The 24000-nt window shown below is 34.9% G+C and overlaps 1 protein-coding gene across 6 annotated transcripts in view; it reads right to left on the bottom strand.

The window, feature by feature from the left end:
- Atac1 (Ada2a-containing complex component 1) overlaps positions 1 to 24000 on the bottom strand; it is a 479870-nt gene that overhangs the window by 143184 nt on the left and 312686 nt on the right. For all 6 annotated transcript variants that reach the window (XM_068376235.1, XM_068376218.1, XM_068376239.1 and 3 more), the window contains one exon: positions 14258 to 14334. In XM_068376235.1, coding sequence (XP_068232336.1) covers positions 14258 to 14334 — 77 coding nt within the window. The remainder of the gene's footprint in view (positions 1 to 14257; positions 14335 to 24000) is intronic.

Below are 24000 nucleotides of genomic sequence, written 5' to 3'. Positions count from 1 at the left end.
TTGGCAAAAGAAAAAAGGAGGTTACTGCAAAAACTGATTTTTCAAGAATTTTTTTTGGCGTCGGGGTCGTTCGCGTCCGAGTATACCCTTAAAGGGGTGTCCGAGGACCGTACCTATCCAGGGTTAAGAAAAACTACCTAAGAAAGTTTAAATACATAAACTTATTGAGACTTCTACACACAGTATATATGTCTTGCTATCATACGACTTTCATCTCTCTGATGTGTCAATGCCCTTCCTAACTTTTAATATAAAAAATAAATGGTTCTGAAATAAAGTAAAGAGATAAAATCAACTTTCCATCCTCAAAATGTCATTACAGGAGCCGACCTGCAGTCTATCAATATGTCTATCTGATACTAATGCTAATGGGGAATTGAAAAGTAGAATGCCTAAATACATTCTCCACCATACACAATTCCTCTTAATAACTTTGTTTTCTTGTTCCCTCCATTTTCTATACTCTTAATATCAACTTCCGTTCATCCTTCTCCTGTACTGTTTCATAGTTTCATCACCGCACTCTTCTTCAGATCATTCTATTTCAGTAATGGTGCCAACTGGTTGCGTTCTATGCCAAACGTGCGTGGAACATTGGAGGTTTAACCTTACTTGTCCTTTATTTACGTAACTCATTAATTTAAGTAATCCAATAATTTAACCAGTATAGTTAGTTATATCTCTGTACTTATCCATAAGTCTGTTTACCTAGGATTGTTGATTGTCTGTGACATAAGAGATGCTGGATAACCTCCAAGCCTGAATACGTAGGGACTCTACTGAATTGTGGAAGATCCGGACATGAGAAAATCGTAACCGGTCTGGAAGAGGAAGCAACTCCCTTGGAAACTCCGACAGTAACAGAGGAAGGACAGTGTATCATTCTACTTGCAGCCAAAGTGGCACAATGAGTCATATTGAGGTTATGAGTCAATCTGATACTGCTGAGAACCTTCCTTATTAGGCAAAATAAGGGAAAGGGCTAGACCTCGAGAATGTCTCAAGGATGTTGTAAAATATCCTCTAATGCTGCCTCCAGTAATGTTACCAGGACATAGGATACAAGAAATTTCCAGTTGAGAGATGAAGCAAAAGTCTACGGTTGGTAAACTCCCAAAAACCATTTAGTGTTCATGTCCGAGGATTTAAAAACCACTTAGATCCAAACTATCTGAGTCCATCTGCCCAAATTGTCTGACAGAATGTTCTCCTTGCTCAAGTTGAAGCGGGCTATCAGGGATATTGCGTTGATCTCTGTTCAAAGCGGGATCTGTACCGCTACAAAGCAAAGGTGACAAGAAATAGTACTTCCTTGTTTCAGGTACTACCCTATTGTGGTGTTGTTGCTTATCAAAACCACTGTGTTGTATGACATCAGCAGTTGAGAATGCTGGAAGGTAAGTAAGGTTGTCTACTCTCTAGCATGTTGATATAGCAATTCCAATCTACATCAAACCGTAAACAAAGAAGACACTTTCCTAATATCTGAACACTGGATAGCATATGCATAAATGCATACATAGCTATCGCAGGCACTAAGATCTTGCCTAGGCGGTGGAATAAACCACTTATTCTAGACCCCTAACTACATTATGCATGTTCTGGGTCTAGAAAGGACATTCATCAGCTCAAGAGAGTCCAGGTGCCAGCAAACGCTCACTCAAGTGAGCAAAGCGATTGCCTTGATCGCACGCTGTTGAACGATCAGAAAAGCTCTGCCATCGCCTTGAGTGAACGCTGGGTGGACTGTGAGAATGCTTGCTTTAAGCAAGTCTTTCAGGCCATAGGAGTGCGAACCCCAGAGGAGCATGAACAAGAGTAGGCTCACTGATTGTGAGACATGAGGTTTTGGAATGGGAGTGCAGCCACAGGTGAGCAAGCCTGACTCCTGTGTTTTACCCCAGCAGGTAGAAAAAGCTCAGTTGTGTGAGGGCGAGTACAAACCATAGGGGTTTGAGCTGTGAGTGCTAGCGTGTGACGCTGCACTTTCAACCCAGCCAGGTGAGCTGATCGGCGATCACATCTGGACCATCCACACAAATACTTTGAGCACTGAGTACTAGCTGCGTATGAATGCATTGAGAGATTGCTTACTCCAAGCAACTCTCGGGTGAAAGGAATGCTCTCACCTTTATCGTATGCTGAGCATGCTGAGACAGCTTGCCGACCTGTCAAAACTTTACAACCGTGTAATACTACAATATCCATGATTGGTGCAGTTACAACTTTGAACTAAAAAGATATAAAATCAATTGACTTTACAAAGGGCTCCTGGCATTAACAAAATAATGGTTACATGTTCTTAACTTTGAGACGTTTCTGCTTATCTAGCTTAATAATAAGCAGTTGTCATATGATACAATTACCGAGAACAGTATTTGTGAAAATCAATGTTATTGGCGCTAGTTAAGGTGTAGCATCAAGCGAATGGGGAGGAGTTTCATCTGAGGAGGAGAAGGAGGAGGAGGGGCAATGCTCTCCCTTCCACTGAAATTAGAGAGATGTTAAGAATGTGGAAAACCCAGCATAATTTTGTAGAAACATATCATACAGATAGTAGGGCAAGCAGAAAATCTATTTATAGTTTACATAGGAAATATTTATTTTAATGTTGTTGCTGTTCTTAAAATGTTTTATTTTTCCTAAAGTTTTCATAGTTTATAAAGGAAATATTTATTTTAATGCTGTTACTGTTCTTAAAAGGTTTTATTTTTCCTTGATTTCCTTCCTCGCTGGGCTATTTTCCCTGTTGGGGCCACTGGGCTTATAACATTCTGCTTTTCCAACTAGGATTTTAGCTTAGCAAGTAATAATAATAATAATAATAATAATAATAATAATAATAATAATAATATGACTTCTTTTCAAGGCATTTAAAAGAAAAAGCAAAAGCAATCATCCGTAAATATATTCCCTGTCAAACCTGACTGTAACAGTGTAAAAAATGACGACCAAATGTCCAAAAAGCATAAATTAAAAATATGACAACCAAGTGTCCAAAAAGCATAAATTAAAAAAAATGACGACCTAGTGTCCAAAACGCATAAATTAAGTAATTCAAACGCAATAGCTAATGTCAGTAAAGAGAGATATCTTACAAGAAGTTCTCATGGAGGTAGATTTTAACTAAAATTAGTAACCCTCTCTCCTCTGCTTCCTACTACTGTACTCCTCTTCATGTCAGCCATGACTCTCCTCAAAGGTAAAGTGCATGTTAAATTGTGAATTACCTTTTATTTTCCTTTGAGAATTACTAATTCTATTCATTTCTAATGCTAGGGGACAATATTTGCACAATAATTACAATTACGAAATCTATAAAAATGAGTACAACTGTTTTTATAGACGTAAGGAAAGTATTGAGTGAATTTCCTCTATTTCTTAAGGGAAAAACTGTTTTAGCATGCGTGAATGTAAGGTTACGAGCTCACTACCATAACAAATTAAACTTGTAATCATAGGTACCACTGTAAATCTAAATGGACTAATATATATATATATATATATATATATATATATATATATATATATATATATATTTATATATATATATATATATATATATATATATATATATATATATATATAATATATATACAGTGAACCCTCGCTACTTCGCGGTTCGACCATCGCGGATTCACCACTTCGCGGATTTTTTCCATAACCCATATATATACAGTAACATATACATATATATATATGTATGCATGTACCTATGTATATATGTATGTATGCATATATATAGGTATGTATATGTGTATACATATAAATATATATATATATATATATATATATATATATATATATATATATATATATATATATACACACACACACACATATATATATATATATATATATATATATATATATATATATATATATATATATAAAGTAGGAAGATGTGATGTAGTTCTAAGGGTATAGTATGGGAAATATGTCTGGGTAATAAGCAAAGTTCTACCCTCCAGTTTGTTTCTTCATTATGATCAGAGATAAATGTAAACAAAACATTGGTTGCCATTTTTTAACGTGCTTTTTAGCGTGTTTAGGAAACGCATGATATAAAATTGCCTTTAATATTTGTGCCTGTTTTAGTTTAGGGTACTGTAGTACATGCATTAAGTGTTCTGTACATTAAAGGGTAGTTTGTTAACAGTACTACGTACAAGGGAAGGTTTTAAAAGTCTGAATATACATGTTGAATAAGTAGGTAAATATGGTGTCACTACTTCGCGGATTTTCACCTATCGCGGCCGCGTCTGGAACCTATCTACCGCGATAAACGAGGGTTCACTTATATATACGTACATATATATATATATATATATATATATATATATATATGTGTGTGTGTGTGTGTGTGTGATAAATTTTGCACATTTAAACGTGTTTTTCATATTTCAAATAAGCCATATATATAAATACATTAAATTCTGGATTCTCTTAACGACCTCGGGATCAGAGCCCAGGCGAAATCACTCAAAGACTACAGTATCTTTAAGTGATTTTGCCTGGGGCTCTGATCCCAAGGTCGTTAAGAGAATCCAGACTTTAATGTATTAATATATATGGCTTATTTGATATATATATATATATATATATATATATATATATATATATATATATAGATATATATATATATATATATATATATATATATATATATATATATATATATATATACATATATATATATATGTGTGTGTGCAAGTGTGCATGTGTGTGTGTGTGTATTACAGGCAAACTGTATAACCAGGGATTTCACAAAATGCCTAAAGATTTTATGCATTTGACGAAGTGACTGATTCACTAAGGCCTTTTGCAAAATAACTAAAATTTCCAGGCAATATGGGAAATGACTGAAACTTATTACACACTTTGCCTGATAAAATTCAGGCAAACTATGTAATTCTTGTATTTGTTTGCAATCAGCAATTTTATGTGTTTCTTAAGTATATATAGGTGTTAACGGATTCTTATTCACTGAAAATTGGTTTTGAATCTTTACATTAAAATAAGCTATTATTTCTTTATATCTGTTAAACATTTCCATATAATTTTCATGCAACTCATTTTCATATAATTTGTAGCAAGAGTTGTTTCAAGCACAAGTTTTCAATCTAAATTCAACTACCGTTAATTTAGTTTTGTTTAAAACGGCCTCTTTCTTTGATTTCTTTTAAGTATATGGGCAGGTAATTCACTATTCACCAGTGAGCTGATTGGGGATGTGCGTTTCCTGAAGGTTCATGCTGACTTTTGATGTGTAAGTGATCTTATAGTGCTGATTTATTTACTGGCAGAATAAAACTTTCAAATTTGGTATATTGGTAGACTTCAAAATGGCCAATGACTTTGAAATTAAATTTTGGAATAAGCTCTTTCGAGAGTATGATAAATGTCAAAAATACTTGTTGCCTAGGGATGTGTATAATTGAATAGTTGAAGATTGCTTTTCAGGATACACCTTCTAAGTCTTGCCATGGAAACTATATTCTAAAGAAGCAAGTACCCTGATCGATGTAAGCAGTTTAAGATTATAGTTTGGAGTAATTTGGAGTGTAGATTTAACTAAAACTAATATCATACTTTTAATATGTTCTCATTTCATAAGAAGCCTAGGCATTTCATGAAATGACTAAAATGACTAGACATTTCATGAAATTCCTAGGCTTTCTGTGAAATGATTCATGAAAACATTTTTAATAATGACAAAACATTTTTATTCTAAAGCATTTTTATATATTTCTATATTCATATATTAAATGTAAATTATATGTTTATCTTATTTGTTTTATCTATCCAGGTATGAGGTTCTCCAGTGTGGTAATGTGGAGAAACTGATCAAGGCTCGTTCATCCCCAGAGAACCAACCTTCCTACTATGTTCCTATTGAGGACATGTTTGCCATCATCCATCCAGCAGGCCCACATTGCTACAGGTCATGATGGAAGAGATCGCATGCTCAAGCAACTAAGTCTAAAGTATGAAATTATACAATATTGAACTAAAACTCTTATGAACCAGGCATTTTGCGAAATTCTTGAGCTATAAAACCTGGAATATTTAGTGAAATGCTAAAAATCTTTAGGCACTTCGCAAAATGAGTAGTTACACAGTTTGCCTGTAACACACACACACACACACACACACACACACACACACACACACACACATATATATATATATATATATATAAAACAACGAATATAGCCGTTTCTAGACCATTCAAAGACCAAGGCCTCAGACATGTCTTTACTCATGTCTGGGGTTTGGCCAGATTTTGTTTAATCTTTCACAACAAACCAACCAATTATGGGTGGTCCTAACCACTTCAGTTTTGCTGATCATGACAATACACAAACCATTTCACCATGTTGAGGTATCCCCGCTCAGAAAGGGTATATATATATATATATATATATATATATATATATATATATATATATATATATATATTCTTACAAAGTTGGTCTAGTGTAGAGTAAATATTTTATTCATGTATTTCATTTGTGTATTTAAGAGTTGTATAGCCAGCATGTAAGGTGAGTTCCTCTCTTGTAGGTTTACGTAATTGTATGTAAATTGCATAAGACTTTCGTCGTTCACTTCATTGTATTTTTCATTCAAGTCAGTATATGTAAATTTACAATATTTCCAAGAATTAACTTTTTATTTCACGTATTTTGCTACGAAGTCTTGCATAATCGCGATTAAGTGTGCTATACGAACCATGTGGGTATGAACAAGGGCTTATGTAATTTCTTTATGGTATTGAATCATGTTTGTGAGAAATTACGCAATTCTTATATTTGCCACATGTTTTGGAAGGTTCTCGAAACCCCAGCGTTACTTTTTATCTTTTTTTTAATATTTGAGGACGAAGGTGGGTGGGCCTAGCTGAGAGAGAGTCGTCTCGCTGGTGCGTTAGTAGGCGTCTGATAGAGATTGTTGGAAACTATAGCGTCACCAGAGCCAGCCCCCAAGCTTCTAGTCCCCTGACCTAAAAGAATCTAGAATAACTGTGTCAATATACATGTGCTCCTAGGAATGCGTAGGAGAGAACACCAGCCTGTCCAGTGGTTAACTTTGAAAGTGATTTTAAATTTATTGTGTTGTTGAGTGCTGGTATTATGTAAATTTTGTAACTGGCCTTATGATACTTATATGAAAACGTGAAGTATATTTGCATTGCTATCAGGTTAAAACTTTGAGTGAGCTAAAAACTCGTAAGTTTATCAGTTACTTTATGTAATTTCTATAAGAGTTTAAACTTTAGTTTTAAAGGTTAACTATTTTCATTAATTATCAAGATTAAATATTTGCGTAAAATTTAATTTCCAGTATAAGAAAGGATTGTATAATCTTCATAAGTATTACTTTCCTGTCTTAGTCTAAGGTTTTGTTCAGATTTAATATTTCGTGTCTAGTGATTATATAATTTTCAGATTGTAATATTTTCTTGTCTTAGTCTAGAGGTTCGTTCAGATTTAATATTTCGAGTGATTAATTTTTGGTATAAATTTTTTCAAAGTGTTGTCATTTTTATAGCATATATCTATTTTTGTAAAGAGTGTATTATTTTGATCACCAGTGTTTCATACAGAACTCTCTCATATCCCTGTTTAAGAATCGAAGTAAGTGGTTGTTTTGAATAGTTCTTAATAATAATTACCCAGTCTGTTTTGAGTGTACATAAGAGACCTGTGGATATTCAGCATTATTATATATTGCCGTCTGGGAGTTATATAATATCAGAATTTGGGTATTAATTTTTTTCAAGTGTGACAGAATTATATAAAAACAATATAGGTGAGTTTGGAACTAGGGAGGTTGTGTAACTTACCAGCCATAATATATAATATATATTTTTGGTGCCTAGACCCAGGAACCCTAATATATATACAGTATATATACGTGTGTATATATATATATATATATATATATATATATATATATATATATATATATATATATATATATATATATGACAGATAATAGCAGAATGAGTCCCTAGAGATTGCAACACCAGGGGAAAGAAGAGAACAATGGATTGACAAAATAAGAAAATTTTGATAGTGATGATGATGATTATATATAGATATTATACAGTATATTTAAAGAACATATACTTCATTACACACACACATATATATGTATGTATATATATATATATATATATATATATATATATATATATATATATATATATATGTATCATCATCATTATCAGCCATAACTATTCCACTACAGGACAAAGCCTTCAGACATGTCCTTCCACTCACATCTGTTTATGGTTATTCTATACCAACCTATACAGCAAATTTCCTTAGCTCATCAATCCATCGTCTTCTCTTCCTTCCTGGGCTTTGTTTGCAATCTCTAAGGGCCCATTCTGTTATTCTTATCAATCTAATATCTATTATTCTCATTTTATGTCCTAAACATGTCCATTTTTTCCTTACATGGTCAAATATCCTCTACTTTAGTTTGCTCCCATATCCATGTCGATCTTTTAATGTCTTCTAGTGTTATAATCATCATTATTCTTTCCACAGCTCTTTGAGTTGTAACTAGCTTATGATCTTAGGCTTTAGTAAGGCTGCAAGTTTGTGATACATAAGTTAATACTGGAACTGCTATTTGATTACATACTGTATATTTCTTATCAGAAAAAGTGGTATTTTGCGTTTCATAATCTCATTTTGTTTACCAAAAGCTCTCCATCCTATACTTATCATTCTTTTAGTTTCATTCTCAAGTCCTGGGGAAACCCTTACTGTCTGTCCCAAGTACTGTACTGTACTGTACGTATATTCATTAACAATGTTATTTTTCTGCATTTTCTTGAACATTACCTTAGTTTAAATCAAATTGTCTTTTGGTCATTCATGTCTACTTTCTCTATTCAAATCTTCTATAATCTTTTGTAATTCCTCTCACTAAACAGAACATATATATATATATATATATATATATATATATATATATATATATATATATGTATATATATATATATATACACACACATATATATATATATATATATATATATATATATATATATATATATATAATGTGTGAGTGTGTGTGTGTGTTATACAGTGTATTTATTATTATTATTATTATTATTATTATTATTATTATTATTATTATTATTATTATTATTATCATTATTACTAGTTTAGCTACAACTCTAGTAAAGGCAGGATGCTATAAGCCCAATGTCACGGACAAATATATTATTTTAAACAAAGGCTAAGCAGTAAAGTAAATGCGCCGAAAGTAGGGCGGATATTGTCGAGCTATCACCTTGTCTCCTTGATCCATGGTTTTTTGGGAAGCAGTTCGAGCCGCTTTCATTTTTGCTTGATTTTTGATGACCCAAGCACACGTGTACTGAATCCGTTTCCATGTCAACAGGTACACTTGGGAGAGGGGACGCAGTGAGAACCAGTATGGTGCGGTTACGTCACCTGCTACCCATAGGCAAGACAACCCCCTCACCCCCAGCAATGTAGGGGGAATAAGAACGCACAGACTGTGCAAGTAAAGGCAGTTAAGTTTGAGTCCTACTGGTGAGTGGGCCACCCTCACTAGGCCCACCGGCCATGGTAAGCCTACCACAGCCAAGGTGGACGTCCAAACGCCACACAACGTCCAATAGTTCGTTTTAGTTTAAATGTCTCCCCGTCCATGTTATGGTACCAGTTAAAAGTAAATTCCATTGTATTTGTCTGATGAAATCATTCAAGAGCCAGCGAGAGACTTATTAGTCTTCTGTTATTCACCCTCGAGATTTAAAGTTCTAATTCACTCACTTTGAAGAAGATTTCTGCTCATTTTCATTGAGAATTAATTAACTTAGACAATAAATCCTGCTTACGAGTTCACCATCATCTAATTCACCGCCTCCTATCCTGTATGATTTAGTTATTACCCCACGCCCCTATATCACCAATTAAGGGATCCAACAGGGAAAATCGCCAAGGGAGGAAAGGAAGTAAGGATATAAGTAACGGATAATGAATATAAAATATCTTTAGATAGGTAACATTAAACTAGAGAGTTATGGGGTCATTTGATTGGCCAGACAGTACAACATTGGATTCTTCTCTCGCTTCATTTTCCCTTTGCCTACACATACACCGAATAGTCTTGCCTGTTCTTTACAGATTCTCTTCTGTCCTCATACACCTGACAACACTGAGATTACCAAGCAATTCTTCACACAAGGGGTTAACTACTGTACTGTGATTGTTCAGCGGCTACTTTCCTTTTGGTGATGGTAGAAGAGACTCTTTAGCTATGGTAAGCAGCTCTTCTAAGAGAAGTAAACTCCAAAATCAAACCACAGTTCTCTATCCTTAGGTAGTGCCATAGTCTCTGTACCATGGTCTTCCACTGTCTTGGGGTAGAGTTCTCTTGCAGCACACTACTCTATCTTACTTTTCTTCCTCTTGTTTTGTTAAAATTTTGATATTTTATACAGGCAATATTTATTTTAATGTTGTTATTGTTCTTAAAATATTTTACATTTTCTTCTTTCCTTTCCTCACCGGGCTATTTTCCTTGTTGGAGCCCCTGGGCTTATAACTTCCTGCTTTTCCAACTAAGGTTGTAGCTTAGCAAGAAATAATAATAATAATAATAATAATAATAATAATAATAATAATAATAATAAACTAAGACTCATGTCAGCCTGTTCAACATAAAAACATTTGCTGTAAGTTTGAACTTCCAAAGTTCTACTGATTCAACTGCATCATTAGGAAGATCATTCCACAATCTGGTCACAGCTGAAGTAAAAGTTTTAGAATACCATGCAGTATTGAGCCTTATGATGGAGAAGGCAAGACTAAGAATTAACTGCACACCTAGTAACCCATACTGGATGGTAATGTCTAAGAAGATCTGAATGCAGAAGATGGCCAAAATTATGAAAAAATCTTTGCAACATGCATAAAGAAATAACTGACCGATAATGCCAGAGATTAATATCTAGATTAGGAATAAAAAATCTAATAGACAGCAAGTTTTTGTCCAACAATTTAAAATGAGATTCAGCAGCCGAAGACCACACGAGAACAATACTCGAAACAACAAGACCGAATATAAGAATTGTAAATTTTCATTTAAAAGCTAACTACCATATGGCTACCTTACACTACTCGTGTACAGATTTATAAATCCACCACCATAACTTGGCCCAAACTCTATACAATATACATGCAGACATATATGGAATTATTTATAAAGAACAATATTAACTTGCCAATGAAGTAAAAATAACTTTGTATATTACATCTAAGTATACACAAACAACTTAGGCTACTCTAGCCTAAAGCAAGACGAAAATGGCTCCACAACTTAGACTAGCCAAAAAATCCACATGAAATCGAGTTAAAACTCTAAAAGATGTGACAAAATACTTAAACCTAAACACCTCTATTGCGCTAATACTATTAGTAAGATTAGTGAATAATACTATAAAAACTTAATTATCTGTACTTTAACTTATAAGTTATAGAAACTTTCAAATAAAAGGTGAGACATTGATAGATGGTGGCTGGGAGAAAACGAAAACTCAGGTAGTATTTCATCAAGTGCTATAATTGGTTCTCAGTGATGGCGTGTCCTCGGACACAAAAGAATTCAGAGGTCTCCCTAATAATATCTGATGCTGGTTTGCACGTTGACTCACTGGCCAAAGAACCCAGAATAAAACTTGTCATTGGAGTTTTATGTTATATTGATTCCACATTCTAATCTTTAGCAGGAAAGCCCTTGGGGACCACACAGTATCAAAGCCTAAAAAATGTATGAATGAAAAATCTTAAATTTAAAAGATTCCTTGCAATAGGCTTAACTCTATACAGCAATACCCCACTTTACGTCAGTTCTGACTTTAGCAAGCTCATTCTTTAGTTAATTATGAAATACAAAAATATCATAATGTACAATTTACTCCGTGTTACCAGACCTAACGTAGGTTTCTACATAGTACAATAACAATGAAGTTCTGTACTGTACAAATCTGTACTTCACATGGAAGCTTATTAATGTAGGTATCTAGTTTTTATAAAAGGACAAAAGTAGAAGGACCAATAACAAACATCAGAGAGAGCAAAGCTGAGAATGTCATAAACAAATAAAAGTAAATAAAGCTGAAAGAAAATCAGGGGGAACAGCAGAAAGGATTAAGCCGGTGGGAAATCTAGGTAAAGAATGGATACACACACTATTGGAAAAGATCTGGGTTGTACAGGAAATGCCAATGAACTGTGAAGATAGTTGGATGATTGCAATTGTGTGAACAAAAAGGAGACGTGTTAAACGGTGGTAACTACATATAAATAAAACTTTTGGAAGCTCTATTTGAGATACTAGAAAGAATAATAGAGAGAAGGATCAGAGTTGATATATATATATATATATATATATATATATATATATACATATACATATACATATATATATATATATATATATATATATATATATATATATATATATATATATATATATACCCACACACATGAGAAGTATCTAGAAGAGAACAGGAAAGTTTGAATGGGTATTGTGAATCTTGAAAAGGGTATACGACAGGGTACCCAGAAGGTTATTCTATTGGTGTTTGAGAAAGAGAGGAGTAACGGAAAAGTTAGTGAAGCTATGCACGAGGGGGCAAGAAACTTTGTGTAGATCAAATATGGGGAGACTGAGCCCTTCCTTGTGGAGGTTGGTATTCATCAGTGATCTGCTCTGAGTCCACTTCTGTTCCTTGTCGTTATAGACACTATCATCAGTATTACCGAACAACAAAAAATTATGAAAACTGATGTTTCCTGATGATTTAGTCTTTATAACTGACACAGAAGAACTGAAGGAATGGTTTTTAGTTTGGAAAGGAGCTCTAAAAAGGAAAGGATTTAAGGTAAACTTTGAAAAGACATCCCAAATGATTAGTAGTAGAGAAGGACATGAAGAAATAAATATTCAAGAGGAAGAATGTAGTGCAGTGTTAAAACAGAACAATGAGTTTAATTATTTGAGAACAATAATAACCGAGAAGGAAGGTACTGACAAAGTACGGAGACAAAGGACGAAAGAAGCATGTCAAAAATGGAGAGAAGTAACTGTTGTTGTCTTACACAAGAAAATGCCATTATCAGGCCTGTAGACTATTTTATCATTATTGAAGGGAGGAAATTTACCAGCTCAATGAGTCAAACTTGACTCCAACACAACAAGTCCGAATAAATTCCGGAGAGATAAATCATAATATATATTAAAAGAGATTAATAATAAAATAGATTAGATGAAAATCTGTGTTTATAACAATCTAAATTCTATCTATTAAATCTATGCTTAAAAGCATTTGAATCTTAAATAAGAAAATTTCTCAAAATCTGATAAAATATCAGCTAATGTTTTCTGATATAAACTTAATTATTTTTGTCTTTTAAAACTATATGTTGTGTTTAAAATCGTGTCATACTCGCTACACTTTTGAATTATCTTATTAGGTGTACACATAAAAAAACCATCGGCCAATCGTGCATGACCAATAAACAATCTTGCTAAAAATGACTTCAGTCTTTTTGTCTTTCTGGAGTGATTTTCCATGGAGAAACCATTGGTTTTATCAGGACCACACTATAATATGTGGCAGAAACTTGGGCACTTGAGAGGAAAGATGAGGGACTGTTGGACAGAAACAAGATGAAGATGATGAGATGGATCATTGGATTATTACTACTGGAAAGGAGAAAGATTCACGATATAAGAAGAATGTGTGGTATATGTAATGTAAAGGAGAAGGTTAGGGAAGCTTGTATGGGATACTATGGTCATGGAATAAGAAGAGAGGAGGTGGAACCAATCAAGCGATTTAATAACATGCTAGTGATGGAGAGGAGAAATGTGTTGCATCAGTGGATCAAATCGATGGATATGGTAAGGAAGGATATGGGTGAGGCTGGAATGGTGGAAGAAGAGGCAGGAAAGAGAAATAGATGGCGAAAGTTGACTCGAGTGGCCGATCCTTCTATACAGTAGGACATATAAAGTTGAAAGAAGTAGGCGGTTGCAAGTACTTTTTGTGTTCAATATATGTAGAGGGAACATACAAGTCACTTTATAGAACAAAATCCGACCTACACTCAAATTCGACAGGTTTCTTGGAATCAATTAATGATGTAAGCTGGGGTATTACTGTAATTTCTTTTCAGCATTAAAATATAATACTTGCCAAGCTCCTTTGAAATCTTAGACCAACGTTGATATGAAATAGTTTCATCTGGATATTTAATCAGCAGTTCCTCTAATCTGAAAATATATAAATTGTAACATATTAATATATATAAAATCTTTTTTCGTAAGTGCGCATCAATGACCTTTGAAAATTCATCTTCTTTGCTAACACATTTATATATATATATATATATATATATATATATATATATATATATATATATATGTATATATATATGTATATATATATATATATATATATATATATATAAACTTATATCACTACTCAATTCTTGCTCTTCTATTCTAAAACTCTTCATTGGAATCACAGTAATACTTCCATCATGTGATTTCTAATGGGCTAAAAAAAGTCAAATTTAAGCATTGAAAACAGATCTAAGTTTAGATCTCCGCTACAATTAATTAATATTAACATGGATTACTGTTTGCGACAATTTTGAGCCAATAAATAACCAAAGTATTATAACTGCAACCATTTGTTCCGGCTGGAAAGAGGTGCAAGTAAATGGAGAAGTAGTGTAAATAATGCTCTCCTTTAACTTTCCACCATCTTTGAATTTTATTATTTTTCAGTACAGTATATGTAACTTTGAAAAAAAAAATCATATCCACTGTGAGTGGAGAGGCAGGTGGAAACACATGAATTCAATGTAAGTATTGATGGAAACTAACACGAATTTGATGCAGTATTGAAAGAGGAAAATTTTTAAAAACTTAGGGTTACTCTAATTAGAATTCCTGGAATAAATATGCGGAATACCACACTCACCCGGTAGGAGGGGCGTTAGTAATAATTCATTCAGCACATGTCTATTAACAAATTTATATTTCTCTAAGTGACCTTACATTTGACTCAAATTGGAAAACAATTAAGCAATGGTCTAAACAACCACCAATAGTATATAGCAGGGCTACTCAACTGGCGGCCCGCGGTCCGAATCCGGACCTTCTGAGCGTTGTAGTTGGACCCCAGGCCCCAAGAGAAGAAAATATATTTAAGTAACATGAAGGTCCTGGTGATGGATTCTTACAAGTTTATTTCCTTGGCTGTGAGTCTATATGTACAGTATTTAACTTACGAATGCTCCTAGGACCTTATATATATATATATATATATATATATATATATATATATACATATATATATATATATATGATTTATTTATTTATAATAATTTCCACGTGATTTAGCCTTTTTATGTTACTGCTCTTGCATTAACAGACAAAGAAAAAAAAAATCAGCTGGCTTTTGTTGTTAATGTATGAAAAGTCAACCATAATTCTTGTCAATACCATGACAGCTCAAGAGAGAGCAACGGAAAGTTCACTGAGAATAGCCTGGATCTTGGGAAAACACAAGAAATCCTTCACTGACGCGGAAATTGTTAAAGAATGTATGCTGGAAACAGCAGATACATTGTTTGATGATAAACAGAAAAATGAAATAAATGATAGAGTAAAGCAGATTCCATTGTCTGATTCCACATCAATGAGGAGAACGGAACTATTGGCTGTTGATCTTATGTCGCAACTTGATCAAGGACTGAAAAAAGCACCTTGTATCTCACTGGCTATTGATGAATCAACAGACAATACCGACAATGCTCAACTCATTGTTTTTGTGAGATATTATGATGCAGGGGAGAAAATATTTTGCCAGGACTTGTTGGGTGTGACTGGCCTTAAAGGAAGAGCACGGGGAGAGGATATTTATGGATCCTTGAAAAGCATGTTAGAATCAAGAAATATTGATGTCAAATCCATAATTTCAGTGACTACAGATGGAGCTCCAGCCATGGTTGGTCGAAAGAGGAGACTAGTTGCAAGATTAAAGGAAGATAATCCGGACATGATAAGTTACCACTGCATAATCCACCAATCAGTTTTGTGTCCCAGTCTGGGAGATGAATATGGTGAAGTAATGGAGACTATTATAAAGCTAGTAAACTTCCTTCGATCATCGTCAGCACTACAACATCGTCTACTACGAACCTTTCTTACCGAGGTCAATGCAAGCTCTGACGATTTACCTGTGCACAATAATGTGAGATGGCTAAATAAGGGAAAAGTTTTGGAGCGATCTTGGGCAATTAGGAAGGAGATGCAGACTTTCCTGGAGGATCAAAACAGAGTGAAAGCAAAGGCATTTTCTGAATATTTGAAAGATGACAAGAAAATTGAAAGTGTTGGATTTTTGGCAGACATAATGTCACATTTGAATGATCTCAATGTCAAACTGCAAGGGGAAAAACACACTATCTCCAACTTGATCTCAGCATTTCAAGCTTTCCAGAAAAAAAATGAACTTTTCAAGGACGATATTCAGAGCCAACTTTTCCATTTTCCGAGACTTTTGTAGGAACGTAAAGATGAAACAGACACTAAATATGTCTAATTTATTGAGAAGCTGATCAACAATCTTAAGGTACGCTTTGATGATTTTGTTCTTGGAAAACAGTTGCTGCTGTTCATTCAAAACCCTTTTCTAGTGACAGATATCACAGAATTTTGAGTGGAAGCAATTCTCACCTGGAATTGGGTAGATGCTGCTAAATTCCAACTGGAACTTATTGACTTTCAAGAAAATGTAGCGCTGAAACAAGTATTCTGTAATTGTACACCAGAAACATTTTGGTCAAAAGAAGGATCACCTGCTAATTTTCCTACTCTTCACAGATTAGCAGTGCAAATTCTCACGATGTTTGGCTACACTTACTGCTGCGAATCTGCTTTCTCAACTATAAACCTAGTGAAGAACAAGTTCTGCTCCTGTATGACCTATGAACACCACCACTGTCTTCGACCCGCTATTACTCCATTAGTACCAAAATTTCGGGAACTAGCAAAAAGCAAAAAGTGCAATTTCTCTCACTAAATTCTTGTTGTGGTGTTTTGATTTTTTTTTATTTGAAAATTCATTTTATTTTCTGAGAGGAAATGTTCATATCTTGGTATGTTTTAAAAGAGGTAATTTTTTTATTATTAAAATACCATAATATGAAACAGTATTTTTTTTTCATTTTAGAGCTCTCAATTTCAATTGCTTTTATAGAGAAAAACATTCAAGTCTTGCTATACTTTAGGTATAAAATTTAATACTTTTATTTCCACGTTTTTAAAATTTGTATAAATAAAACAAACAGTGAATATGAAGTTAATAAAAATCATGGTTTACTACCCTGTTCTTGAATTGGTTGTTTTATGTCTTTTCGTTCCGGCAGCGGTATCGTATGCATTGACTTAGTGTTTGTGATTTCGCTTTCGTAACAATTTTACTGTACGTACTGTTATCGTGTGTGATCCTACGATACATCATTAGCCATGGCTACCAAGAAAGTCACTGATGTTAAGGGAAAGAAGAGATGGAAATAATCATGAAATACGAGGCCAGCATGCGGTTAAGTGTGCTCGTGAAGGAATATGGCCGAAATCCATCTACGATAGGAATTATCCAGAAGCAGAAGGAAACTATCAAAGGAGAAACACCTTCTAAGGGCATGACTGTTTTCTCCAGCAAGAGGAGCCACCTCCACGATGAGATGGAGAGACTGCTGCTTGTCTGGATAAAGGACAAATAAATGGCTGGAGAAACTATCACCGAAGCGATAATCTGTCAGAAAGCCCACGCCATTTTCGGTGATCTCGTGCATGCTCAGGCCGAAGCCGATGCAGGAGAAGGAACATCGAAGCAGGAACCTCCAGAGTCCAAGGCTTGTCATGGGTGGTTTGAAAAATTTAAGAGATGCTCAGGCATTCATTCACTGGTGTGTCATGGGGAGGCTGCAAGCTCAGACATGAAAGCGGCCGAAGCTTTTGTTAAGATGTTCGACGAGTTGACTGTCCGGGAAGGCTTCAGTCCCCAGCAAGTCTTCAATTGCGATGAGACTAGGCTTTTTTGGAAAAAAAAAATGCCTCGTTGAACGTACATCACGGCAGAAGAAAAGAGGCTACATGGGCATATCCTATGAATGACAGGTTTACCCTTGCACTCTCTGCAAATGCCAGTGGGGATTGCAAGGTGAAACCCCTGCTGGTGTATCACTCCGATACTCCTCGAGCCTTCAAGACCAACAAAGTCACTAAGGAACATCTAAATGTGCTGTGGAAGGCTAATGGAAAAGCCTTGGTAACAAGACAATTGTTTATCGAGTGGATAAATATTTGTTTTGACCCTACTGTGAAAAAGTATTTGGAAGAGAAGCTCCTTCCTATGAAATGCCTGCGAGTACTGGACAATGACACTGCACGAAATCATTGAGAGCACAAACCTCACCCTTTTTCAATTTTGGAAGGAGCAATTTTTTATTGTCATATGCCTCAAAATGATCGATCAAGCTTGGCAGGAGGTTTCGAGGCGCACCTTGAACTCTGCTTGTTAGAAGCTGTGGCCTGATGCCATCAAAGCATGAGATTTTGAGGGCTTCCACGCAGACCAAACTGTGGACGATTCCGAAAATGTTGACGATCCTCAACCTGATGCTCAATCTGAAGTTGCCGAGATCATTACACTCGGGAAGTTCATGGGTCTGGAAGTTGACGAGGCCGACATTGATGAACTTATCCAGGAGCACCAAGAGGAACTTACGACGGATGACCTGAAGGAGTTGGAGGCCATGCGAGTGAACGTCGTTCAGGAATAGTACAGCGGGGGGAAGGAGGATGACCCACTGACAACGGCAGAAGTTTAAGAGGGTCTAGATGGCTACCTTAAAATGGTGGCTCTCGTAGAAGAGAGACACCCAGAAAAAATTCTCACAGGTCGTGCGCCCGAGTACTGTAATGAAGTTTGCCTGAGTTATTTCAGGAAAATTTTAAGAAGCAGGCAGAAACAAGCTTCTCTGGATGATTATTTTAGTAAGAGGTCTTTGGTAGAAGCAAACCAAGCGCCAGCTAAAAAACGAAAGAAAAGTGGCAGTAATGAAGAAAATACGAAGTGTAATTAAATTTAGAAAATAGATAATGTAAAGTAAAAAATAAAAAATAGAAAAAGGAAAATAAAAGAAATTTCATTTCAAGTTTATCGTAAAGTTAAGTGTTAATATTTCCTGCCATTTGTAGATGCGTTTCCTAAAATTAAGTGTTGATGTTTTCTGTCATTTATAAATCTGTTTTGTAAAGTTAAGTGTTTACGTTTTCCGCCACTTGTAGTACGTAAACGTTTTCCGCCATTTTCCTCCTCCTCTACCGCCCTGCACTTTGCTCTCGGACATCGCCTCACTCCAAAGGTAAGGTTCCACATTTTTGTTACTGTATCTTTACTGTTTGCTCTAATTAAACACTTCTATTTCAGATTATCAATGTTAATTCATTATTAAATGATCATAATACAGTACTTTTCATATATCTAGTACTGTTTAGTGGTGAATATCTTTTTTATAATAATTTAATGTGGTGCTTTTCTAGGGTCTGGAACAAATTAGGCTATTTACATGTAAAAGGCAACTCGCTACACGAAAAAATCACTTTACGAAAGCCCTTACGGAACCTATTAATTTCCTGTTGTGAGGCATCACTGTATCTACTCAGAAAGATCAGATGGAGTTGGAAGGGAAGGGGTAGGAATGATGATGAAACACAGAGCAGAAAAAGCATCAACCGAGTGGAGAGCTGTAAATAGTATATTGTTACTTTTAAAGTTCAAATTAAAGCAGTGCAATATGAGTATTATAGTTTGCTATGCCCCAACAAATGATTCCCCTAAAGAAAGGAAACGCAAATGCTGTGAAGATCCCTGAGAGGGATATGAAAATTGTGATTGGCAACTTCAATGCTAAAGTTGGAAGAAATTATCAAGGTATAGAGAATGTGATGGGTGTCGAGGGTCTTGGCAAAGTTGCAAATGAAAATAAGAGCACATTTCATAAGTTCCTGTTCAGCAAACAATCTTGTCATTGGAGGTAATCATTTTCAAAACAAGAACATTCACAAGTATACTTAGACTTCACCATGTGGCACTTAAAAAATCAGATAGATCACATTGCTATTAATAAAGAGAGAAGGAGGACTCTGAGAAATGTAAGAAGCTATAAAGGTGCAGATATTGGTAGTGAACACCAGCTCCTCATTGCCACACTTGAAGTGAAACTGAAAGCACTCAGCAGAAAGATGGATAGAATGCTTAGGTTTCATACAACTAAGACTTTAGAAGAAGAGCACAGAGAAATATTTGCAATTGAATGTAGGAATCGATTTGCAGTCTTAGAGATTCTAAGAGACAAAGAATAGACAATTAATGAAGAATGGTGTGATATTAAGAACATATATCAGTTAGTTGATAGTGAAGTCTTGGGACACACAGTAACAAGAAAAAAGCTGTGGATATCAAATAATACTTGGGATATTAAAAAAAAAAGGAGACAGAAAGAAATTGATTATTGGAAATTTTCGAGGAAGTGATGAAAATTACAAGGTAGACCATGCTAAGTATTCTAGTAATGACAGTGAGGTCAAAAGAAAAGCCAGGAATGACTGGAGGGAATATCTCGACAGTAAAACAGATAAGGCTGACAAAGCTATGAATTCAGAAAGAGGCTATGGTGTAAGAATTGCTCAATGAATTATTAAGGAAATCTCGACTGGGGCAAAGAAGAAGCATATACCCATCAAAAATAGAGATGGCTCTGTTATAGCAACATAGGATGAAGAAAGACAACGTTGGATGGAATACTTTACTGAGGTTATAAAAAGGAGATATGAAGGGAATAATTTGATTGATATACCTTAAGCTGGGTAAGACCTTGATGTGCCTATGAATGAATTCAGTGTGTTTGAAGTAGAAGCAATCCTCAAAAAACTAATGAGATGGAAAGCCCCCGGGATACGATGGAATAACTACCAAGAAGATACTGGCCGAAAATGAAGTGACTCCCAAACTACTTACAACATTATTTTGTAAAATATGACATGAGGAGGCAAAACCTGATGAATGGGAGTTAGGAGTGCTGGTGAAAATAGTAAAAAAAGGAAACCTGACTGATTGCAATAATTGCAAAGGTATAACACTTACGTCAGTTGTTATGAAAATATATAGTATGCTTCTTATAAACAGACTGGAGAGAAAGATTAATAAAAAGCTGACAGATGAACAAGCAGGATTTAGAAAAGGTAGAAATTACACTGACCAAATTTTCATTTTGAGATATGTTGTACAGCAATGTGTAGAATATAGAAATCCACTTTTGATGGCATTTGTGGACTATGAAAAAGCCTTTGATAGTGTGCACCGACATTTTTGTGGAGAGCCCAGCGTTATTATGGAATTCCTCTTAAATATGTAAATTTGATTGTCAGTTCATGAGCATAGCAAGTGCAAAGTTAATTTAATGGAGTCTTATCAAATGAATTTCCAGTGAAAAGCGGAGTACTCCAAGGGAATGTGTTGTCACCTATGTTGTTTATCCTCCTAATGGATTTTGTAAAGCGTAAAACAGTCCGAGATGGTGGAGAATGATTGGACTGGATTGGTGATAGTAATTTATTAGACCTAAAGTGTGCTGATGATGCTGTTCTTGTTAGCAGAACACCACAGGATTTTGCAATGCTTGCTTACCAGAATGCATGAAATATCACACGATCTTGGGCTCAAGATAAATAGAAGAAAGACAGAGATGATGAGAACAGAGTACGCAATGGATGATGAAATATCATTGGAAGGAGAAAATTTTAATGAGGTAAAATCATTTCATTATTTTGGAACTATGATTTCCAATACAGGTTCTTTAGAATTAGAGTTTAGTGAAAGATTGGAAAAGCAAGTCAGACAATGACTACTTTCGTTAAATTAGGAAATCAAATTACCTGAAATTACAGATAAAAATCAGACTACATATCAGTTTGGTGACATCGGTGTTACTCTATGGACGTGAGTTATTATATGACAATGAAACAATCTCCTATAGATTTAATAGATTTGAGAACAAAGCCCTCAGAAGGATATTGGGAGTTGAATGTTAGGACGGGATTAGAAATGAAACTATGAGAGAAATTACTCGAGTGCCATTTGTGTTTGAGATCATGATGAGGGGTAAATGGAGATGGTTTGGGCATGCTCTTCGCACTCCCCAAGAGAGATTAGTTCACCAAACATTTAGCTGGGCTCCACAAGGCACTGGAAGAGTTGGAAGACACAGCTCAAGATAAGAGACGACTGGCGAAATGTAACCGACGCCCTATGCGTCAATAGGCGTAAGATGAGATAATGATGGTGATGATGTATACCATGAGAAAATACAAAAGAAAGTCCTTTCAAACAGGATTTGAAACATGAACATTGCACTTATTTACACGTACAGTTAGAATCAAAAGAATGCCAACACTCAAGGGAAAACGTTCGTCAGATGTCTCTAGTGTTCCCATGACAAAACAGACAAGGTGTTGCTCTTCTTAGTACTGCTACAAAATGGGCGGAGCCTTTTCCAACCTTAGCGAATCAAAGACTCTGTTAGCAAAAGCATACTAATGTTACAAATCGAGTTTCCATAATTCAATTCTGTATCATCATTTGACGTCTCAACTATCCACAAAAAATACAAAACACACACGTGCGTGCATATATATATATATATATATATATATATATATATATATATATATATATATATATATATATATATATATATACTGTACATACATATTATTTTTTAATTACTATTTTTTCGTAGGAGGGGCCAAGTAGACACTTTCCAGGGAAGGGTCGGAGGGGAAGAGTTTCACCTTAACCACCCTTCCCCCGTGCCCCGCTCAGTCAAACACTGAGAAAATAAGGAAGGAAGTCATTTCTGTTTTAGAGGTTGTGGAGAAAGGTTAAAGGTTGGTTCTTGATGCAGCCTGTAAGATATTGTATGATTGCCTCACTGTTATTTGATAACGGTTAATGTTCTAGCAAATATTTCTAACCGTATTCATTATTAGTTGATTTGTAGAGATAGTAGCAGTAGAATAATGTAACTGCTGTTGTTAGAAGTTTGATAAGTAACGGCATTTAATTAGCAGCTTTGCATCATAGATAATTATCAATGATGAATACAATAGATACTGATGACTGCTTAGCACCTTGATTACAATCAGAATTTAGTACTTCGTATCGAAAAGAAGTTATATTTAGGTAAATGAGGACGTAATTAGATTCTGGCAAAAGCTATCAGAAATTTGTTTTATTGACAAATCAAATAAAAAAAAAGCTACTTAGTCTCAGAACGACGTAATTTTCTGAAATTTTGTCGTGAAACTATGATATGCTTATTTTCTCAAAATGTATTCTCCACTAATTTACAGAAAAAATACAGGTGCAGATGGCACAAGCACAAAATATTCCCCATGCTAATACCCTAAGTTATCAATGATTATATAATCGGTAGTAGCTCTATCTTGAGAATTACACAGCTTGGAGATGAAACTTACTTATCAATTTCATGCACAGCGTTCTTACAATCTTGATTCAAATAGAATTAACTCTGTATGATAAAGGCCCTATTTACAGCGTCGTTTCTTCTAAGTGATCAAGTGGCTCAGTTAGCACAGCTGTGTGCGGCTGGATGTGGGCCTTTGGACCTGGGAATTATTCCAGGTAAGTGGGCGCTTAACGAGCAAAAAATACATTACTATCTGAGAAGCTATAGTTCGGAGCGTTTGAGCAATAGCCATCCATACCAGCTCCTCGGCCTATCAAGGTAGTAGTTAAACCATAATTTCTACAGCTGATACAATAAGCGGGGAAAGGGA

The sequence above is a fragment of the Palaemon carinicauda genome, chromosome 1 (assembly GCF_036898095.1).
Source record: "Palaemon carinicauda isolate YSFRI2023 chromosome 1, ASM3689809v2, whole genome shotgun sequence".
NCBI classification, from domain to species: domain Eukaryota; kingdom Metazoa; phylum Arthropoda; class Malacostraca; order Decapoda; family Palaemonidae; genus Palaemon; species Palaemon carinicauda.
The sequence above is the reverse complement of the archived record's forward strand: the minus strand, read 5'-3'. Positions and strand labels throughout refer to the sequence as shown.